Below are 21217 nucleotides of genomic sequence, written 5' to 3'. Positions count from 1 at the left end.
ACAGTTGTCTTGATCTGAGCGAGCCTCATTGTTTCCAAAGAAGGTGAGGAAGCAGGAGAAAAGAAGGCAGTCAACTCTTTTATTAAGAAGATAATATCAATATTGTTGGTTCTGTAGTGAGGTGTAGCTCTATCTGAGCATCTCATCTGTTTTTATACCACAGCAAAGGCTGCAAGATACTTAAAGGAACAGTGTGTAAGATTTAGGGGGATTTAGTGGCGTCTAGTGGTGAGGATTGCAGATTGCAACCAGCTGAAACTTCTGGTTAGAATTTCTGCAGTGTTCATTGTTTAGGAGGGGATGTCATGCAGCAGAGGGCAGTGTGGCAAGGACAGTGCCTCTGTACATGGGGCTCCTGCTCCACCTACTGAGCAAGTGGGTAGCCCATTCAGGAGGTTTTTACCGAGAGCTGAATTACCTGCAGAGGTCTCCTCTTCAAAACAAATGGACCAGGTGGCTTAAACCGATAAAACACTGAATAAAGCAGTCTGACATTACAAATAAGTATTTCTCCTACTCTATGCTGCATGGTGCAGATGGCCCACTGGCCCAGCACCTGCTAATGTGTTCTCACTTTATTTCTGCTCCAGACATTTAGGAGCTTTTGAAAATACCCGGTGATTTCAACACTGAATAAAGCAGTTTCACATTACAAATCAGTGTTTCTCTGACAGATTAGCAGCCTAGCACCTGCTAATCTGTTCTCACCTTTTTTTCCTGATAACTTAAGATCCGGATGTTCAGGGATTTACTGGGAGCCGAATTATTCGCAGAGGTCTCTTCCTCTCCAAAGTAAACCGACCCAGTGATTTAAAGAGGTAGAAACTCTAAATAAAGCAGTTTTATGTAAAAAAAAAAAAAAAAAAAAAAAAGAAAGAAAGAAAAGAAAAAAAAGAAAAAACTGTTTTTTTTTCCAACACTCTCGCCACAAGGGGGCTGCTTGTGAAAATGTGAAAATGCGAATGGCCCCTTTCTAGAGCCAGTGTTTGGTTTGTCCGTTCTGGGCAACTTTAGAAAAATGGCAGTGCAACATGGCGATCTCTGTGGACCCGCCCCCCTATGTAGATATACATGGCTCATTCTAAGGTAAGAAAAACACACTGATTCTTATTTTTAGGTGATTATATACTGAAGAAAACTTACTTATTATATTATATTCTATTTCTGGCAATATATTCCCCTAAATCCTACAAACTGGAACTTTAATTACAGGAAGACTAGAACCACATCAGTCTTAATGGACAAATGTAAAAAGGCCATTGAGTGATGATTATTATTGGCTCTGTGGTTATTATGCACCAGCAATGAGAAAAAAGAGCATCCAGTAATCCAACAGTTGGGTCTTTGGAGCTCTAAATCCTGACTCATAATGACAGATATGAGTGTCAAAGTGTTAGTAACATCGTCTGTGTCTTTTGAGTCTTATTGGCTCTGAGACTGATTGGTCCTCACAAGGCTTGGACAATATGATGATGAACAATATAGCATGATATGATTATGATGCTGTTTATACTGTGACAGCCATCCTATTAATATTCCCAGATTAAACCTGTGTAGGCGGTGGTGCAAATCAGTGAGCAGGATTGCTGTGTGGTGCTGCAGATGATGGTGACAGGTATTGCATTAATGGAAAATAGACTTATCTGTTATCCATGAACAGTTTCTGAATAGAATTCTCTCATCATAATACACTGTATGCTGATATCATGGATGGAGCAGAGGCTGCAAGTTTTTGTGACAATAAGGGACCGGGGATGCTGCTTCTGTCCATCTAGCATGCAAGTGAAAAGTGATGTGCAACATTTCACTACAGCCTGAGGCTAATATTGATATTTCTGTCTGTTTTTCTATCATTTTTTAACAGAAAAAAAGCTAAACCCATGTTATAGGCAAAATATAATGACATAAAAATATGTTATTTAATTCCTCTGTTTGAAGAAGCAAGCAGCTGGCAACTGAGGTGCTTGTCTCTGGTGCATGCGTATCTCTGTGTGTTTCTCTATTTTGAATCAGTGGTAGAGAAAAAGTCCACCAAAACATGTTCTATGTTGAAAATAATAAACTTCCAACACAATCAAACATTAACGCCACATTGAACCTGGTAGATTTAAGTTTTCAGTTAATCAGTCACAGTATGGAGGCTACTGTAAGGTTTTTTATCTAGCAAGCACAGACACATTTCTGCTTTCAAGCATTGATAGATAAGTGATAACACTGAGTACTACATAACTGGTTATTATTCATTTCATGAGCTGCTGATGCTATCACAAGTTCTAGAGAAGTGTTTGCTTTGAATACCTGAAGATGAGAATAGGGAATAGGTGTGTTTAAATACATGAGATCTTGTTTTGTTCTGCAGTCTCTCTTTACGCTGATGACACACCTTTGCATCCCACAGTTAATTGATTACTTTTTTTCTTCTTTTTTTGGTCATACAACCTCTCTTCCTGTCTGTTATTGTTTGCACTGAAGATACACACACAAACAGAACATTCAGTTCGACAAATCCTTCTAAACATTGACAAAATTGAGTACATATTTACAGCTCGATTGGCAAGTGATCACCTTATGACAGGCACACTGAGCTCAAAGTTCCCTGCAGGAACACACACACACACACACACACACACACACAAACACACACACACACACACACACACAAACACACACACACACACATACACTTCAACTTGTCCACGGTTGTAACTGCATGCTGTGCTCAGTGGTTTAATAGATGTGCTCATTGGCTTGTGTGAAGTTACCCCGTGTTAATTTATTGCCTTGCTGCTCACAGTTGGCAACACAACAAGCGGCGGAGAGCTTTATAATCAAAGGCAGTGTCGATCAAAATAAAAAATACAGTATGAATTATTTGAAAAGGAATGATCACACTGTTATGGGCAAAAAAGGTCTAGAGAGAATTAAAAGTGGAAAAAAATAACTAACATCTTGTTATCTAACTGTGCGGGTGTCTATCTAGGAAATGGTACTGTCATATGATGATGACTTCTAGAGAAAATAAAGTCCCTCCTTGTGGTCTGTGGTAGCTTTTATCATGAATGAACAGCAGCTCTGAGCATGTTATCAGTGAAGATGCCTCAATGCCTGCCTCTGTTTCTGACAGTTTTGCCAATTTTCCTATTTTTCCAGACACTAATCTCTCCTGCCATTTCAAATACCTGCTGTTCCCCACCTGCCCTTTAGTTCCCCTTAGTATGTTCCCACCATGCACAGTCACCTGATCCCCATTCCTTCATTCTTGTCTGCATATTTACCAGCCCTCTTTAACTAGATCATCTAATGCATTACTCAGTCGTAATTGCCTGTTCCTGGTTCTGCTCACCTGCTTTCTTTCACTGACTGATTACCTGTTGCCAAACTTAGAACTTCTTACCAAGTACAATATTGATTGCTTTTACCCTGCTTTTCGGGTCCATTTTTTTTGCATTACAGAAGGTTAGAGAAGGAGAGTGGGAGGCGCTCCTATCAAGGAGAGATCTGCCTCTGAAATAGGACGCGTCTGAGAAAGTCTTTTAATCCCACCACCAGTAAAATTACCTTTGCCGTTCATGTGGTTCTACCCTTGTCAAGAATTTCAAGTATTTTCTTCATTAACTTGTTCACTATTCTGTTACCCTTGTTTATTCCAGTCACAACACAGGTCTTAGGTCCTGCTTGGGTCACAATTGACTTGCTTGCAGTGCTGCTTCAAATCCTTTATAACTTCTCTCTCTTCTCTTTCCTCAGTGAGATTCACCCCAGACAAAGCTCAGCCAGGCCATGCTCACGCTATGACTACTACAATGTAAGTTCTGCAGTATATAGATGAAGGTGGTGTATGTGAATGTGGATGTTATTCTGTTCTATTCTGTTATTCTCCAGGTAATCTGGCTTCCTCCTGCAGTCCAAAGACATGCAGGTTAGGTTGAATAGTTGTTTGTCACTGTGTGTCAGCCCTGTGATAGTCTGGCGACCTGTACAGGGTGTACCCCGCCTGGCACCCAATGCCAACGTGGATAGGCTCCTGCTCCCCTGGACCGTGAACATGATAAGCAGTCACGGATGATGACTGTATAATGAAGGAAACGTTGCAATGATATCTCACCCTGTAATTAGGTGAAATACATAATTTAATAACAATCTGACAGTCATGAAATTGTGAAAGTGGAATTATTTTCCTTGCAGCCAGGAAACATAACTTTGCAGAGATGATGGTTTTAGGTGAAGTAAGAGGATTTTGGGGAAGCACATGAATGAGAAAATGATTTACTGGAGTTTAAGCTTAATGTTGGAGCAGCTGCTAACAGCACGACCCGGTAAATAGTAATTAGTAGTACATTTTTAGACATCTTTAATAGCTGCAACCAGCAGCTCCATAGGTTGCTCTGGAGGTTGGTCAGTCCCAAAAACTCCACAGATAGGATTAGGAATTGCTGCAGTGCTGATCTTTAGTGTATTAATTTTGACAAAGTGCAATCCTCTACCAGCCATGATTGCACCAGGACACTCCTCCCAACTGCTGAGTCAGCTGTAGCACCTGACTATCTCATGGTGTGATTTAGAGCGTAAAAACTAATTAGTAATATAGATAACTAAATATAAGGCTAAAATGGTGAAACATCCAGCTTCAGCTTCTCAAAGTAGTAATACAACTACAAACCTGACCAAACCTGAAGAGAAGAAAAAAAGGCGAAGCCTAAACAGTGACTATGTCTTGTGTAAAAATCAATACTGTAACAGTATCATAGTTAATAGTATGTAATGGTGTTCAAATGAGCACATGCAGTGTTGATAACAGGGCGACGGAAGTGGTGGTGAAAAGGAGCCACTGCTTTCGGATGAATGAGGAAGCAGTCTGAGCGTAAGTAGACACCACTGTCTGCTCGGAGCTGAGGTGCTGAAAAGCTGTTAATATGAGCCGCTGACCAGTGTCTTGTGTTGCAACGTTTCACAGATGAGATTTTGTCTGGTGAGTCATTACAACTGTAGAGAAGTTGGTCCACCAGTTCTTCCACTGTTCTGCGTAACTGTGTCAAACCCAAGTTTCCTGGCACGGGGTAGTTGGCAGTGGCACACACACCTACACCTCCCACTGCTCTCCCATGTTACCGGTTCATCTTTGAATGTTATCAGATTTGGAAATCATAATTCTGTCTTTGTTTCAATCGAGCACGGATTGTTGGTAATCCTTTATATATCATGCGTAACCTGCAGAAGTCTTGCACATTTTCAGCTAATTCTAAATGCGTCACAGAGGATTCGCTAGAACACTGAAGATGGATCATACGTGCAGTTTCCACATTCTTAAAATTGCACCAGTTGGAGTTTTGAAAAGATAAAAGATACCGCTGAAAAAGCTTTAAACACAGAATGTTTTAGGCCCTTTGTGTTACATTGTATGCAACAACCTTAGATCAAGTGCTACTTGACAGTCTCTGTCTTAGCCTGTGCCTCTTGTGTCTCTCACCACCTGTTTTGCTCTTTGTGCAGCTGAAGTCAATATTTTTTTCCTCCTCTCTCTCCATCCCTTCATTACGACCCCTCTCTGTCTCCCTGCAGGGTTCGGTCTGTTATGCTGACAGTCCTGATACACTTTTTCCTGGCACCCCATGGTGAGTTAAACCCTTAACACAACAGCCGTGACCTCCCAGCTTGTAGGATGTCTTCTTTTATCTCGTTTTGTTTTTCTGTGTCGAAAAATAAATTTCACAATTGCAATAAACAGAAAAGCTTTTACAATATTATGCAACACTGTGAGGTTTTGCCAAGGGGTGCTAATAATTAATCTTAATCTCACATTTTAAATTAGAGACCATCTTGCACTGAGGTAACTCCAGCTGCAGGCTTCCCTTCTTCCTACCCTGCTACTTTTGGCGCACATGCTCAGACAAACTCTGCCGCCATTGTCATGTCAACTACACACCTGTAAAGTTTCGTAAGCCAGGGGCGTAAAGTGGGACGTGCGACAGACATTTAAAGACCTGGCAAAGTTCCTGCTATGATAGGTGTCACCAGAACATTTCACCACAGAGACATACTCACAAGGTGAAACAAAACAATACCAAACGCTGTGACGTTGTTGCGGTAGGTAATGAGTCATGCACTGGGTGTTGGACTGTTCCACATCAGTGTGCGGAGTTTATTTTTTATGTAAGTGTAACCAACAGATGTGATTCTGGATGTTAATAATGTGTAAAAGTGTCAGTTTTGACGTTCTTAGATGGCGATGGTGGTCAATAAATACTGAAATCCCTACTGTGTTTTTGAATTATCTGTAGTAGTTTAAGATTGATTTTAGCTTGGGACTGACATTTCTATTTAAGTAGTCCTCAGATGACACTGATCGCGGTATGTTAGTCTATATAATGTCTAGTTACACAGGATGCAGCATCCTCATACCGGTGTTGATATTTGAGATTACAGTTGACAGATCTCAAGGCAATTGAATCGAACGCGACTGGACTTAGTTTTGTCTTAGAAGATGTTTCACCTGTTATCCAAGAGGCTTCATCAGTTCATGCTTGTCAGCCTAGGCTGGAACTAGTCTGACAAACTGGTGTGGAAACAACCCAGGTATTTAACCTCTGGGGAGGTCTTCACAAGGCCAATGATGTCACTGGTTCGTTAGTGCTCCAATGGTGTGTCAACGTTGTGTCAACGCAATGTTATTGCGCTTGTTCTTTTCTTCATCACCCACCTTGTTCTTTCTACTAACAACATTGTCATCCCCTATGTGTCTGGGGTATCTGAAAAACTCAGGAGGATCTTCAACAAACACAGCATCCCTGTGTATTTCAAACCCAGTACGACAAAGACTGGTACACCCAAAAGACCGTACACCACACACTCAGAAGAGCAACCTGGTGTACGCTGTCCAATGCAGTGAGGAATGCCCAGACTTGTACATTGGTGAAACAAAACAACCACTAAACAACGCATGGCCCAACACAGAAGGGCTAACTCGTCAGGGTGTCTATTTACACCTCAAGGAGAAAGTACACTCCTTCGAAGACAGCAATGTGCACATTTTGGACAGGGAAGACAGATGGTTCGAAAGAGGTGTAAAAGAAGCCATCTACAGTACAGGCCAAAAGTTTGGACACACCTTCTCATTCAATGTGTTTTCTTTATTTTCATGACTATTTACATTGTAGATTCTCACTGAAGGCATCAAAACTATGAATGAACACATGTGGAGTTATGTACTTAACAAAAAAAGGTGAAATAACTGAAAACATGTTTTATATTCTAGTTTCTTCAAAATAGCCACCCTTTGCTCTGATTACTACTTTGCACACTCTTGGCATTCTCTCCATGAGCTTCAAGAGGTAGTCACCTGAAATGGTTTCCACTTCACAGGTGTGCCTTATCAGGGTTAATTAGTGGAATGTCTTGCTTTATCAATGGGGTTGGGACCATCAGTTGTGTTGTGCAGAAGTCAGGTTAATACACAGCCGACAGCCCTATTTGACAACTGTTAAAATTCATATTATGGCAAGAACCAATCAGCTAACTAAAGAGAAACGAGTGGCCATCATTACTTTAAGAAATGAAGGTCAGTCAGTCCGGAAAATTGCAAAAACTTTAAATGTGTCCCCAAGTGGAGTCGCAAAAACCATCAAGTGCTACAACGAAACTGGCACACATGAGGACCGACCCAGGAAAGGAAGACCAAGAGTCACCTCTGCTTCTGAGGATAAGTTCATCCGAGTCACCAGCCTCAGAAATCATAAGTTAACAGCAGCTCAGATCAGAGACCAGATGAATGCCACACAGAGTTCTAGCAGCAGACCCATCTCTAGAACAACTGTTAAGAGGAGACTGCGCGAATCAGGCCTTCATGGTCAAATAGCTGCTAGGAAACCACTGCTAAGGAGAGGCAACAAGCAGAAGAGATTTGTTTGGGCCAAGAAACACAAGGAATGGACATTAGACCAGTGGAAATCTGTGCTTTGGTCTGATGAGTCCAAATTTGAGATCTTTGGTTCCAACCGCCGTGTCTTTGTGAGACGCAGAAAAGGTGAACGGATGGATTCCACATGCCTGGTTCCCACTGTGAAGCATGGAGGAGGAGGTGTGATGGTGTGGGGGTGTTTTGCTGGTGACACTGTTGGGGATTTATTCAAAATTGAAGGCACACTGAACCAGCATGGCTACCACAGCATCCTGCAGCGACATGCCATCCCATCCGGTTTGCGTTTAGTTGGACGATCATTTATTTTTCAACAGGACAATGACCCCAAACACACCTCCAGGCTGTGTAAGGGCTATTTGACCAAGAAGGAGAGTGATGGAGTGCTGCGGCAGATGACCTGGCCTCCACAGTCACCGGACCTGAACCCAATCGAGATGGTTTGGGGTGAGCTGGACCGCAGAGTGAAGGCAAAGGGGCCAACAAGTGCTAAACACCTCTGGGAACTCCTTCAAGACTGTTGGAAAACCATTTCAGGTGACTACCTCTTGAAGCTCATGGAGAGAATGCCAAGAGTGTGCAAAGCAGTAATCAGAGCAAAGGGTGGCTATTTTGAAGAAACTAGAATATAAAACATGTTTTCAGTTATTTCACCTTTTTTTGTTAAGTACATAACTCCACATGTGTTCATTCATAGTTTTGATGCCTTCAGTGAGAATCTACAATGTAAATAGTCATGAAAATAAAGAAAACGCATTGAATGAGAAGGTGTGTCCAAACTTTTGGCCTGTACTGTATGTGAAACTGGAAAAGCCATCTCTCAATAGAGGAGGAGGTCTGCGACACCACCTATCCCCCACCAAAACTAAGTCCAGAATCAGAATCAGAATCAGAAATACTTTATTGATCCCCGAGGGGAAATTATTTATGTCACAGGTGCTCCTTGCAAGAGAGGAAAGATACGTGAAAATATAAGAAATTTAAACAATAGTATTAACAAATATATAGTTAAATAAACAGGAATATAGTTAAATAAACAGTTGCATTCGATTCAATTGCCTTGAGATAACTATAACCTGGATAAATGGGAATATCCACAGGCACAGTTGACAGATATTCCCTGTGCAGCTCATGTGGTGTCAAAAAGAGAACAACTACCCTTCTCTGACAGTACAGTAATTTTCTTCTCCACCAGTTGTCAAATCTACACGATGAGTGTCTCCTGAGCTAAATCAATATCACTTAAGGTCTGCACTAACAAGGTCTTTGTGCTCCTCTCGTGCTGTCTCTTTTTTTGCTCTGACGCACAGACTGCCGTTAAAACCAGTGGCTGAGGCTTTATTATTTAATTCTGTCATTTTGTCTTTTTACTCTATAAAACTGGCATATATATATATAACTTATGTTTGGTAATGATAAAGCATTTTGCTGATATGGGGACAGATATTTACCAAGTCAAAAGAAGCTTGGGCAAAAAAAAATAACATTTCATTAACTAACTTACAACTTACAAGACAAAAAAACATTAGTCATTGTACTTTGACAACTTTTTTTAAAATCAGGTCTGCTCTTCCGTTATTGCTTAACGGAATGCATTGCGTTGTACACATTGAATACATTGCTTAGAAGTAGTTTACATAATAATCTGAATTTATATTGTAATCTTAAAAAGTTTATATTTGTAAAAGGAAGAAACTCAGACTGAAACTTTTATGCCTCTATTCATAAATACAAAGCAGCAACTAGTTGTTCAAAAATAAAAAAAAAACTAAAACACTGTCTTTGGTATATGATGTTCAGTTTAGTATAATTTTGCTTGTTGGATGCAGAAATAACACTGCACATATTCAACCCCCCCCCTCATCCATGTGTCAAACCTGAGTTAACTCCCTGCCTCTCTCTGAGCAGGTGCTCAGTGTTTGGAGCCTGAAAACGGAGCGTCTGACCATTCAGGTGCCCTGGACCTCCCGTGGCAGGATGAGCTGTGCTGTGACTCACCTTCAACCCACCTCACTGCGGAGGGAGACGACACGCACGCACCGGAGACAAACCGCTCTGAATCAAACCTCCCACAACATCCCCTCTGCAGCTTCAGGGGCTCGACAAGCGAATCACATCCACATGAGCCCTCTGGCGGTGAGAAATTATTAAAAATGTTTCTTAGCAAAGAAATGATTCATTGAGGGTTCGTCAAGGTGCTCCTCTCCTGGTTGACAAGGCCCTGTTGAAAGAGTCAGTGCATGGGAAGTATTTCACATCATGTCCTTATTTTCACAGTAAAATCACACATGAGCACTGTAATATCAAACTTTGCTTGCCAGGTTTTGCAATGGCTGATTCCTATTCATCAGCCTTCCTCACAACCCTTTGAAAACATGCAGAAGGCAACAGTTAAGTTTGATCTTATGTGTTTACTCCAACTGCAGCATTGAGCCTGTGAAATACCACACTGAAGCTACGCTCACTTCTTGTATCTGTGAGTCTCTTTGCACCCAACGAGCTGGACTACCTGGCAGTTATCTCAACTCACGTGTAGTTTTTTGCTTTGTACACATGTATCTGTGTTACACATCTCCAAAAAGACAATTAGAGGCAATTAAACAGGCATCAGTTTCTTTTTTCATATCATGCTGTGAGGCTGCAGGGTAGTGAGACCAACTTCTACCAAGGCCCAAAACCTTTTGCTCATCAATACAATTATCTTTGACTCAGAAAGTGTATATCTACTGCACTTCTGTATTCAAACTTTTTAATTCACCAGGAACTCTGCAGTGCTTTAGGAGGATATCTAAACACAATATTTAAAAGTAACCAAACACAAAGAAAATTCAGTTTTCACAAAGTGTTGGATTATTCTGCAAAACCCTGGATTACATTCACGGACAAGTTTTTGTTTTTATTTGCTGTCTTCACACCCAATGCTACTTAAGGTACCAGAAAAGTAAGGATCACGGTTAATGAGCTATGGTTAAGGTATGACAAGGGTTAGGCAACTTATACTTTTAGCTGAGGTTAGAGAAAAGGCATGATGTAATAAAGATTTTATTTGCAGGTGTGTGGCTGAACCTCTTGGCTTCTGTGTGAAAGTTAAACTTGTAACAGGCCTTTCGGCCATCCTTTAATTTCCACCCTGCAACATTTTGGGCATGCTGCTTCTTGCATTGGCACTGAATACTGGCATCAGACGTAAATCATGAGGTGCTGAAACATCCAATACCAATGTTATGACTAGGACACCTGGTTGACATCACATACTGCAACTGAAGCTGGTGTTTCCTACAATTTAAAGGTATCCTGTGTAAAATTTGACCACTAGCGCCACCACAAAACAATGTTTGTATGATCCTTGTTTTGTTTGTGCTCTACTACACTGACACTTCATGCTATTCAATGCTTCAGACAAGATGTACAGGACAAACACAACCGTGTGTTTACAAGAAAACATTTATACTTGTTTTCCTGAGTAGCAACAGGGTAGCTATATGAAGTGGCTACTGCTCATCAGAGCAAACAGCAGGACAGAGCCACGTGATTCTCCCTGCAGTGTGGTCACTTGTCAGTGATAGAGACGCCTCTAAAGATGAGCCTGACAGGCTCATTACACTTTAATGGCCTTTGTGCTGGCACCCTTATTTGCTTCTCATCACAGTGGGTGATCGTGTGAGCCTTCTGCTGCCACTTAACAAGACAGTAGTCTTGTTCACTGGGATTCCCTTCTCTCAGCACAACAGAATCAAGCCAGGTGTTTCTTACCTTTTCTACTTAACCAGGAAATCGTTAAGCAGCACTCCTCTCGAGCAAGAAGAGAATGTACAAAGATGGTTGAGTTTAGGAGCAAAGAGCCACTTCAAGTGAGTCATAATTATAAAATGCTCTCCTTATATTGCCAGTGTGGAGGTGAAGATGGAGGTGAGGCAATATTGAGACATGAGGGAGGTGAGGAGATTTGTTTGTATTCATCGATCTGTGAGGGGCTGTGACGCATCCAAATCAATGGTAATTAACGGAGACCTTCCAGCTTTGTCTCTAAGCAATGATGTAGCATAGGAGTTTAGGGCCTACGCTGTGTCTCCTGACAGATTCATGAGGTGTTTTGACAGTCAGAATTTTGATTTACCTTCAAGGTCCTTAGTCATTTTGCTCATTCGTGTGTTTGCTTGTTAGTCATAATTATTTTTGTGTGCACCTTTTGTTGCTTTCAGCACCAAAAATGTCTTCAAGACAAGTGTGGGCTAACAACTGCAGAAGCCTGAGACTGAACAAAGAAACACTTGAGTATTAATGACGCTATTAGTATTATTAGGCCAGAATTAATCCTGCTGTGGATGAGTATAATATGCAACAATGTCGGACATAAATACTAAATGTTAAACTTTATATATACAACATTTTTTTCTTTTTTGTGTGGCAGACAGAGGACATGTTGTAGTTATACATTTTATTCAACTGAAATACATTTCATATCACATATAAATAGCTAATTTTAAAAAGCTAGTTTTGATAAACAGTCAGTAAATAAGTAAACAAACAGTTACCCTACAGCAAACATTTCCTGCTAGGGAGCAGACGTGGCCACAGTGCAGACTTGGCCGCTTTCACTGAAAGATGAAGCAATAACCCATATGATGGGAGAAGCAAATGGTCCTCAGGCATTTTCCCATTATCTGATCTGGCCATTGTTCAAAAAAGTTTGGGCACCCCTGAGTTATATGCAGGTGCAATCCTTACTCTTTAATACCACCGACACCACACCTATGACATGAAGGTTACAGCTTTGTGTCTTGTTCCCTAAGGTGTAACACCGTCACTCTGGCAGCATTCTAGCTGCAGTCAATAAAACACTGACACTTCAGACAGTTGCACGAAGGCATGACTAAATGTGATTTCATTTGGACTTTGAATGGCAGTGTTGATCTATTAGTTAACAACATTGGTCCAAACTAAAATATCTTAATTACTATTGAATGGATTGCTATGAAATTTGGTACAGACACAGACACACTCAGATTGAAGTGTAATAACTTTGGTGACCTTAAGCTAATATTTTTTTCCCTTTAGCCCCATTATCAGATCAATTTTTATGCTCCTACGCAGGAGGCATAATGTTTTTAAGTTGTACATCTGTCTATCCATCCTATTCTTGTGAACGCAAAACCTTAGAATGCTTTGAGGGAATTTCTTCAAATTGGACTCAACAATGAACTGATTAGATTTCACAGGGCAAAGTTCAATGGTCAAGATCACTGTGACCTCATCTGTCTCATTATCGCAAAGGCCATATCTCAAGAACACCTTGAGGAAATTTCTTTAAATTTGGCACAAATGTCAGCTTGTATAAACTGATCAGATTTTGGTGATCAAAAGTCAAAGGTCAAGGTCACTGTGACCTCACAAAACATGTTTGGGGCCAAAATGCAAGAATATTTACACTCATTGTGACAAAATTTCTCACAAATGTCCAATAGAATGAAATGATGTGATGACATTTTATATCCAAAAGGTCAAAGGTCAACTTCATTGTGACATCATAATGTTTTGCATAAACACTTTTCTGGCCATTATTTAACACTGTAGCTCAGGAACAGAAGAGGAGACATTTGGTCAGATACTGAATTGGTGACACTAATCTTGGGTATCCACCTTGAAACTGCAGTGATTGTATAGATCTTCTGTGCTGTTGGGTTGAAGATGTGTGTGAAGCATCCATGTTTTAGAATATGAAGCTTATTTGCAGCAACATCCATACCAGGTGCATTGTCAACAGACAGACATGGATGTAAACTGAAACCGCAACTTGACTGGTTTGTGGAGACATACAATCACAAGGTGTAATTCTAGTTTCATTTGTCACATACTGTGGTTTATGACTAATTGCCTGCAGACCTGGTGACATTCCCATCATCCTCAGCTTTATCATGTAATTAGTGCTAGTTAGCAAATGTTAGCATGCTAACACACTACACTAAGACGGTGAATATGGTAAACATTAAAACTGCTAAACATTAGCATGTTAGAATCATCATTGTGAGCATGTTAGCATGCTGACAATAGCATTTAACTTGAAGCGCTGCTGTGCCTTTTTTTTTTTGCCCTTCATGACTACATTTCCAGCCATATTACCTTACCACCATATTACTGCTTGCAGCTATAATATTTCTCTAAGTTTCATTTCATAGTAGAGGCTTAGTTCTCAGAATATGAAGCTAGGCCATGTTCTCGTAAGCCTTCATTTAAAGGTCACGGTCATTTGTTGTAAATGACGTGTTGAGATGCCGCTGATTGTGCCACTAACATGCAATTTTGATTTCTTGTCAGGCACCTGCTTGGACATACTGTGCAGAATTGATGAGAACTGGGAGAACTTAACATGTGATCTTCAGTCTCACAGTCAACCATCAACCACGCTGGATGCTGGTCTCATGGCAGTCAGCTTACAGCGTCTGTTGTGAGTATGACACTTTCCCGTCCTGACTGTGTATGCATTTGTGTGTGTGTGTGTGTGTGTTTGTGTGTGTGTGTGTGTATTTTGCCTGATCCGAACCTTTCCCGACTGCTCAGCAGGGGGTTAAGTATGTGTATTTACATTATTTACATAGGGGGGCGCTACGTGATATAACACAGGCCCCAGGCATTTATTGTGGTGGGATACAGAGACCAATTCACCACTGATCTGACACACACTTGATAAAACATACCAGACGTTGTGCAGCTCGTACATGTTGTACACTCTTCTGAAATATTTACTGTAAATGCAAACACAATTTCAAAAAATTGTTTCCCCTTAAGGTCTGTTCTGTTCTGGAGCTTTTAGTTGTCTCGTACAGTCTTCATCAGTAGATAAAGTTTGGCAGTTGGCATGGAATTATGTTCATAGATTTATCATTCATGCTAATGAGGATAAGGTCGTATTATTTTGGTCGTTCAGGGACACTAAGTATTGATTCTGTTTTTTGAATGCAGATATCATATTCAATTTCCATATACCCATTTCCTAGGTCCCAGAAAGACGCAGAGGTGGACGATGGGAACGCTGCCCCTGATAATCCTGTTGTCTGTGAAGCGAAGGATTCCTTCATGTGTTCGGTCGCTCTTGACACCAAGACAAGCTTTGTTACCGGGGTAACCGTTAGCATCTCAGACGCCGTTGCCCCACCAGTTTTACTCAGGATTCCTGCCCAACCTGGTAAGTTGTTTTGTATTAGTTGGGAAGAAACTGTTATAGAGGAATTCAGAGATATGTGTTTCCACTACAGACTGTGAACTTAGTAGTAAAGTATGAGGACTGAAGTAGTTGTCCTCCCAAACTGTTGCACCTTCAGCGAGGACAGACAAAACTGTATACTAGTAAGTCACTTATCTGTAAATCAGATATCAGATATAGCCGATTGGTGCCAACTCACTGAGAGATGAGTTTGTAATTGTAGTAAGGCATAAATTATATTAAGTTGTAAATAACAGCCTTATCAAACTCACAACCTGGCAACCTAAAACTTGACCTTATCAGTTTAATGTCTGTGAAGAATTATTAAGAATCTTGCGAGTAGTTATTTCAAAGCCCTTGGGAAATGTTTTCTATGTTAGGACAAGCTCTCTCTTGTCTGTTACTTTCTTCGGAGAAGAAGGATGCACAGTTTTACAGTATAAAAAGCAAGTTTCCAGCAAGTCACTCAATTACCAGCATTAGTGAATACATTCAGCCATGTATGAAAGTAATGCTGGGCTCATCAATGTTTAAAATGCCACAGTTTTCCAGCGTCCAGCTTCAAAGTGTTGAATCTGGACAGATAAGGAGGAGATTTATTCAGTTGTGATTGGCAGACGTGACTGGAATAGCTGAGCGCAGCTGGGCCATGGTACTGTGTGTATCTGTGTGTATGCAACCATGTTCAAGCTGTGAGATCTCCACAGTGATAAAGGAGGACTTTCCATGCTGTGTTTTCTCAACCAGACCTTTTGGGTTAAACTGACAGAGCAGAACAGAGACTGAGCAGTACCAGTGTGTTATGTGTCAAGTTCTTCACTCTTCAGTTTGCTCCTCTTCATCGCGTCTAGGTTACTGTGTCATTAGTGAAGCCTTTACTCTTCTTTTAAAACAAAGATGTCGTATTTTCTGTTCTGTGAAAATCCAACCTGTGGTGCATTGTTGCCTCACAGCAAGAGGGTTCCTGGTTCGAACCCGGGGTGCGGGAACCCTTCTGTGCAGAGTTTGCATGTTCTCCCCATGTCATGTGGGTTTTCTCCAGGTACTCCGGCTTCCTCCCACAGTCCAAAGACATGCAGATTAATTGGTGACTCTAAACTGGCCGTAGGTGTGAAGCTGTCAGCCCTGCGATAGTCTGGCGACCTGTCCAGGGTGTACCTCATCTCTTGCCCAATGTCACCTGGGATAGGCTCCAATCCCCCTGCGACCCCCAAGAGGATAAGCGGTCACAGAAAATGAAAGAATGAATGAATGTCAGCTGTGGCCTGCATGTTTGGTACCCTAGAAGAACTCTCATTCAGCCATGTTGTTTGTATGTCCAGATTTTTAGCACTAGTAATAGTGCAGTGTATTCAGCACTATGAATTACGATTAGGTTATGACTGTAAAAATGTCACCTGTACTATAAACCACCATTGAGATCTGTTCTGTTGAAGGGCACTTGAGCTGAACAGTCTATTGTGTCACTGTCTCCTCAACATGTTTAAATGATCCCTTTGGTAGGAAATGATAAGGCCGGTCTTTCTCCTGAGAGAGTGGGAACAGTCTGGAAAATAAATTACTGAGCTGTTACTCATTTGGCTGCGTAAGCTCTCCTCTCCCAGTAGGCATCTTTGTGGTTTTATGAGACTCAATTATCTCTTTCTTTATTTGTCATTATTTCGTCTGTCTCACTCCAGTGTATATAAGTCTGAGCCTACGCCTCAGAAATCCATCCAGAAATGATCATTGAGTCCAAATATTAAACTCAATGTGCTGCGTGATTCACAGGATATTAATGGTTCCCAGCTACATGTTCATAAATGATTTCCAAACCCCTCGTTATTAGCTGACATTTAAGAGCATAAGCTTCATATACATGTAAAGGCCGAAAAGGCGAAGTGAATCTACAGTTTATGCCAAGCAGAGAAGTTGAATCATATTCTGTCAATATTTTTCATTAACTCATGATGTGATTGATTGATAGATCACTTACCCAGTAGTAAGGTGACCTTAAGGCTACGCCGCGATCTTTAAAATCCTTACAGATGCAAAACCAGATGTAGTAATTTTATGAGCCATGTGGCAAAAATATCCTCTAATTGGATGACATTATTGTAATGATCCATAGGATTTAGTAACCTTTGTTCAAATGTTAACGCTGTTAATATTAAAACAGGATCAAAGTTATGATTAGCAATATACTGCTGTAATTCTTCTGTAAACATGTACTTCTGTTTGTGTTCTTCTTCTGCAGTGAAACCAAGTCCTCCAGTCAACCTGTTACATAATCAGACCATTGAGGCCGACCTGATTTTACAATGGGACGACACGTCAGACTCTGATACCGGTCCGCTGAGATACGAAGTCCGATACTCTTCTAACACTACTCATCCACAGTGGCAGGTGACACGAAGCATTGATATGACGTTACCTAAAAAGTGATGCCTTGTGAGAGTTTGCCACTGCATCAACAGGAAATGTATCGGTACCACTTTATAAAAAGGTATCTTTTAGAAAGGGTTTGTAAACTCCAATGTCCTCATCAGTGGTTATAGGTCACTTACAAGCTATTAATAAGAACATTTGGCTTCCAGGTTGTAAAATATCCCTAGTTATATTATTTTGATGAAGTAAGTAAAATAATTACATGCTTATACATTTTTAGCAGGGCAACTAGTAATCGGAACACTGGTTACGATTCATAACCCCTTAATAAAGGGTGCCTTATTAGAAAGTGGTGCAACAATCTCCCAATCTATTTTTAACAATACACATACATTTGGTTTCAAACACGAAATACTAATTACAGATTACAAAGGCAGCCTTGACGTCAGGTGCAAAATATGCATCAAAGGAAGAAGTGAAAACATACCGTCAGGCGTTAAATCACTTATAGTAGGTTTTTATAGAGAAACACAAGTCATGCTGTGAGTGAGTCACAGTTAAAGTTACTGTATTTGCCCTTTGCTGTAGCTATGCAGCTTTTATGCTGCACAAATTTCCACTGACAAGACATTGTGTTTATTCAGTGCGACTTGCTCACAGTCAGTTGGATTTTAATGGCCTCATACGGTGTACTTAGCATTCAACAGTGCATTCAGCGTTCGACAGCGCATCAGAAGCTCCGTGATTCATCCAGGGGTCAGACTTTAGACATTTTGTATAAGAATCTTAAGGGCAGATAAATACTGTATGGTGTCTTTTAATATGTTTTACATTAATTTAGGGGAATGGAGCTTTGGGCTTATGTATAAAACAGTCATATGATAAATAATAAAAAATGCTTTCATGGAAAATGGCCAGAAGCTGCAGGTGTCAACACACCCTTTCCAGTCATATCTGTAGCCTGGTTGTGTGTTTGGTAAAAGTTACAGTCGACGACACACTAAACAGCAACCACAGTTATGTTGTGATGACGGATTTGATTTAGTCATCATTCTCACATGCAACACGCCCCAGCTATCCTGAAGTCAGTTTGGTGTACGTGCTCATGTGTATGTTTATCCTCTCTGCTATCTCCAGGTGGTGTCTGCACCTGAAGAGCCCCGGTTGCCTCTGGAGCTGAAGCCCAGACTGAACTACACCATCCAGGTTCGCTGCTCCGGCCTGGAAAACCCACCAGTGTGGAGCGACTGGAGCGAACCTTACCACATCTACCTGGACAGTAAGAACCATTCCCTTCTGACTGTTTATATACAGACAGATAATTAGAGTAATGCAAAAGACATACATACATACATACATACATATGTGTTTTCGGGTTGTTTGTCCTATTCTCATGAACGGAAAATCTTTAGTGCATTGAGGGAATTTCTCAATATTTGGCACAAACATCCACTTGGACTCTAGTCTGATTCTATTTTGGTGGTTGAAGGTCAAAGGTTAAGATGACATTGTCCATCTCAGTCTTGTGAACGTGATATCTCAAGAACACCTCGACAGAATTTCTTCAAATTTTTGCACAAACGTCCACTAGGACTCCAGCATGAACTGAGTAGAAGCTGGAGGTCAAAGGTCAAGGTCACAGTGACCTTGCATCTGTCTCATTCTTGTGAATGTGATATCTCAAGAAGGCTGTGAGGGAATTTCCTCAAATTTGGCACAAACGTCCACTTGGACTCCAGTATGAACTGACAATATTCACATAAATGGATTAGATGACATGATGACATTTTATATCCAAAAGGTCAAAGGTCAACTTCCCTGTGACATCATAATGTTCTGCAAAAACACTTTTCTTGCCATTATTCAACGTCATAACTCACATTTGGTCAGATAATGAATCAGTGACACTAATCTTGGGTGTCCAACTTGAAACTGATGATTGTATAGATCTTTCTTGCTGCTGGATGGAAGATGTGTGTGGAACGTCCATGTCTTAGAACATGTAGCTTTTTTGCAGCAACATCCATATTTGAAGTATTGTCTACTGTCATAACCACATGTGAGTCTTGACAGACATGGATGTGAACTATAACTGCAACTCGACCAGTTTGCGGAGGCATACAGCTGCGAGGCAGTGATTCTATTTTGTTCTTTTGTCACTTTGTCCAAACAAAATGAAATGTACAGTACAACCCTGGTCTGTTAGCTTTTGAGGAATTGTTTGAAAATCCTTGTGGTTTTCTACAGGGGGTCAATGACTCTCTGGATTCTTTGAAGAACTGCAGGGGGTTTATTGGATTTACCAGAACCTAACTGATGTAGAAATAATGTTTTTGGCTGTGATCGTGGCTCAGCAGATGGCAATATCTGTCAGTCTACCACTTTGGTCCAGAGTGAAACATCTTAGTGAACTTCTCCTTTCTCTAGCGCCATGACAAGGTTAAAGTTTTAACATGAGCCACAACAGTGGTTATTGCGATAACAATTTTTGATGGGTTTTGGTAGTATCACTGAGCAAATGAATACCAATCAGCTCAAACTAAACGAGCACTTTAAATATTGAGAATTGGCTGCTCTGAGATGTACTTTTGTTTCCAATTTATGTAACTGACAAAACAGCCAAGTGGAATGTGTAACAATTACAGAAGAGCTAATTTCCCCCTTTTCTTTTCCATTTAGTTTTTTAATAAAAAAAAACAACACAGCACAAATCTGAAAACAAACCCAAAAGGAATATTACTTTAAAATCACTGCTAATGTTTCAAAACTTAATTGTTTGATTGTATTTTTTTTATTGTGTGTTTCCGCACCGCAATATCTGAGCTGTGCTAAGAGGTAATTTGGGTATTTGATGGCCCAAAAATCAGGCAATGAGATACATAATTTTACTTTTATACATGATCTTGGCTGGCTGACATGCTAAACCTGGTGGCCTGCTAGCCCTGGTGGCAGCCATTGAGCTCTCATCTCTGCCTCTAATAGATTCAAACAACTGACCTCATTATCTCACAGGTAGATTTATGTTGATGCTTAGCTATTAAATTGAGTCCAGCTCATTAGCTATTAATAAAGACCTCATTCCAGTGTGGTCTATGTCAATAGACTGTGTCATACTGCATGATTTGTATCTGCTCACTAGCCTTGACAACGACCTTTAATTCAATGGCTTGGAAAAAAAGGAACATTTCACATGCAGCACATCTGTTCAGAGAGATGAACATGGTTTTAAAATAATGAAACTAAGAGCTGAGAAATGAGAACAAGATTTGTTCGCACACCCTAAATAATCCTTTTAGCCCAGAGGCAATAAGTAGCTCACGTCACCTGGTTGTAAGTTTGTGCTGTGCAACATCAGACTGCTAATTAAATCAGCTTTGAACAACACAACAGGCCATTTGTGTCCAGTGTCTGGCAGCACTTTGTGCTCCCGATAGATGTCTGTGTGCATGCCTGCTTTTAACTATATTATGTATGCATGCATTTGTTTGTCATGCTTTGTACACAGAGTTGCTCCTCTACTCTGTAACACATGTGGAAACTTGATCCTGGAGCAAAAACGTGTCTGTGTGTCATGGGGTTAAAAGTTTGTGAGACTAAACAACTCTGAGTCATCTCACAAAAACTTAACTTTATTGCAAATCAAATGACGACAGGACGTCCTTCTCAAACAGCAAAGTTAATAAAGGACTTTTGGAAAGTTTTTTAAGTACATGAGCTGTAAAATACAAATGATGATG

General features: G+C 40.6%; 1 protein-coding gene across 2 annotated transcripts in view; it reads left to right on the top strand.

Annotated features, from left to right (window-relative positions):
* Positions 1–21217, top strand: part of lepr (leptin receptor) — a 56209-nt gene that overhangs the window by 22265 nt on the left and 12727 nt on the right. For both annotated transcript variants that reach the window (XM_033622224.2, XM_033622223.2), the window contains exons 3-9: positions 3748–3805; positions 5560–5612; positions 9821–10048; positions 14228–14357; positions 14908–15095; positions 17350–17498; positions 18618–18759. In XM_033622224.2, coding sequence (XP_033478115.2) covers positions 3748–3805; positions 5560–5612; positions 9821–10048; positions 14228–14357; positions 14908–15095; positions 17350–17498; positions 18618–18759 — 948 coding nt within the window. The remainder of the gene's footprint in view (positions 1–3747; positions 3806–5559; positions 5613–9820; positions 10049–14227; positions 14358–14907; positions 15096–17349; positions 17499–18617; positions 18760–21217) is intronic.

The sequence above is a fragment of the Epinephelus lanceolatus genome, chromosome 6 (genome assembly GCF_041903045.1).
Source record: "Epinephelus lanceolatus isolate andai-2023 chromosome 6, ASM4190304v1, whole genome shotgun sequence".
Lineage (NCBI taxonomy): Eukaryota > Metazoa > Chordata > Actinopteri > Perciformes > Serranidae > Epinephelus > Epinephelus lanceolatus.
This window is presented reverse-complemented; position numbering and strand designations above follow the sequence as displayed.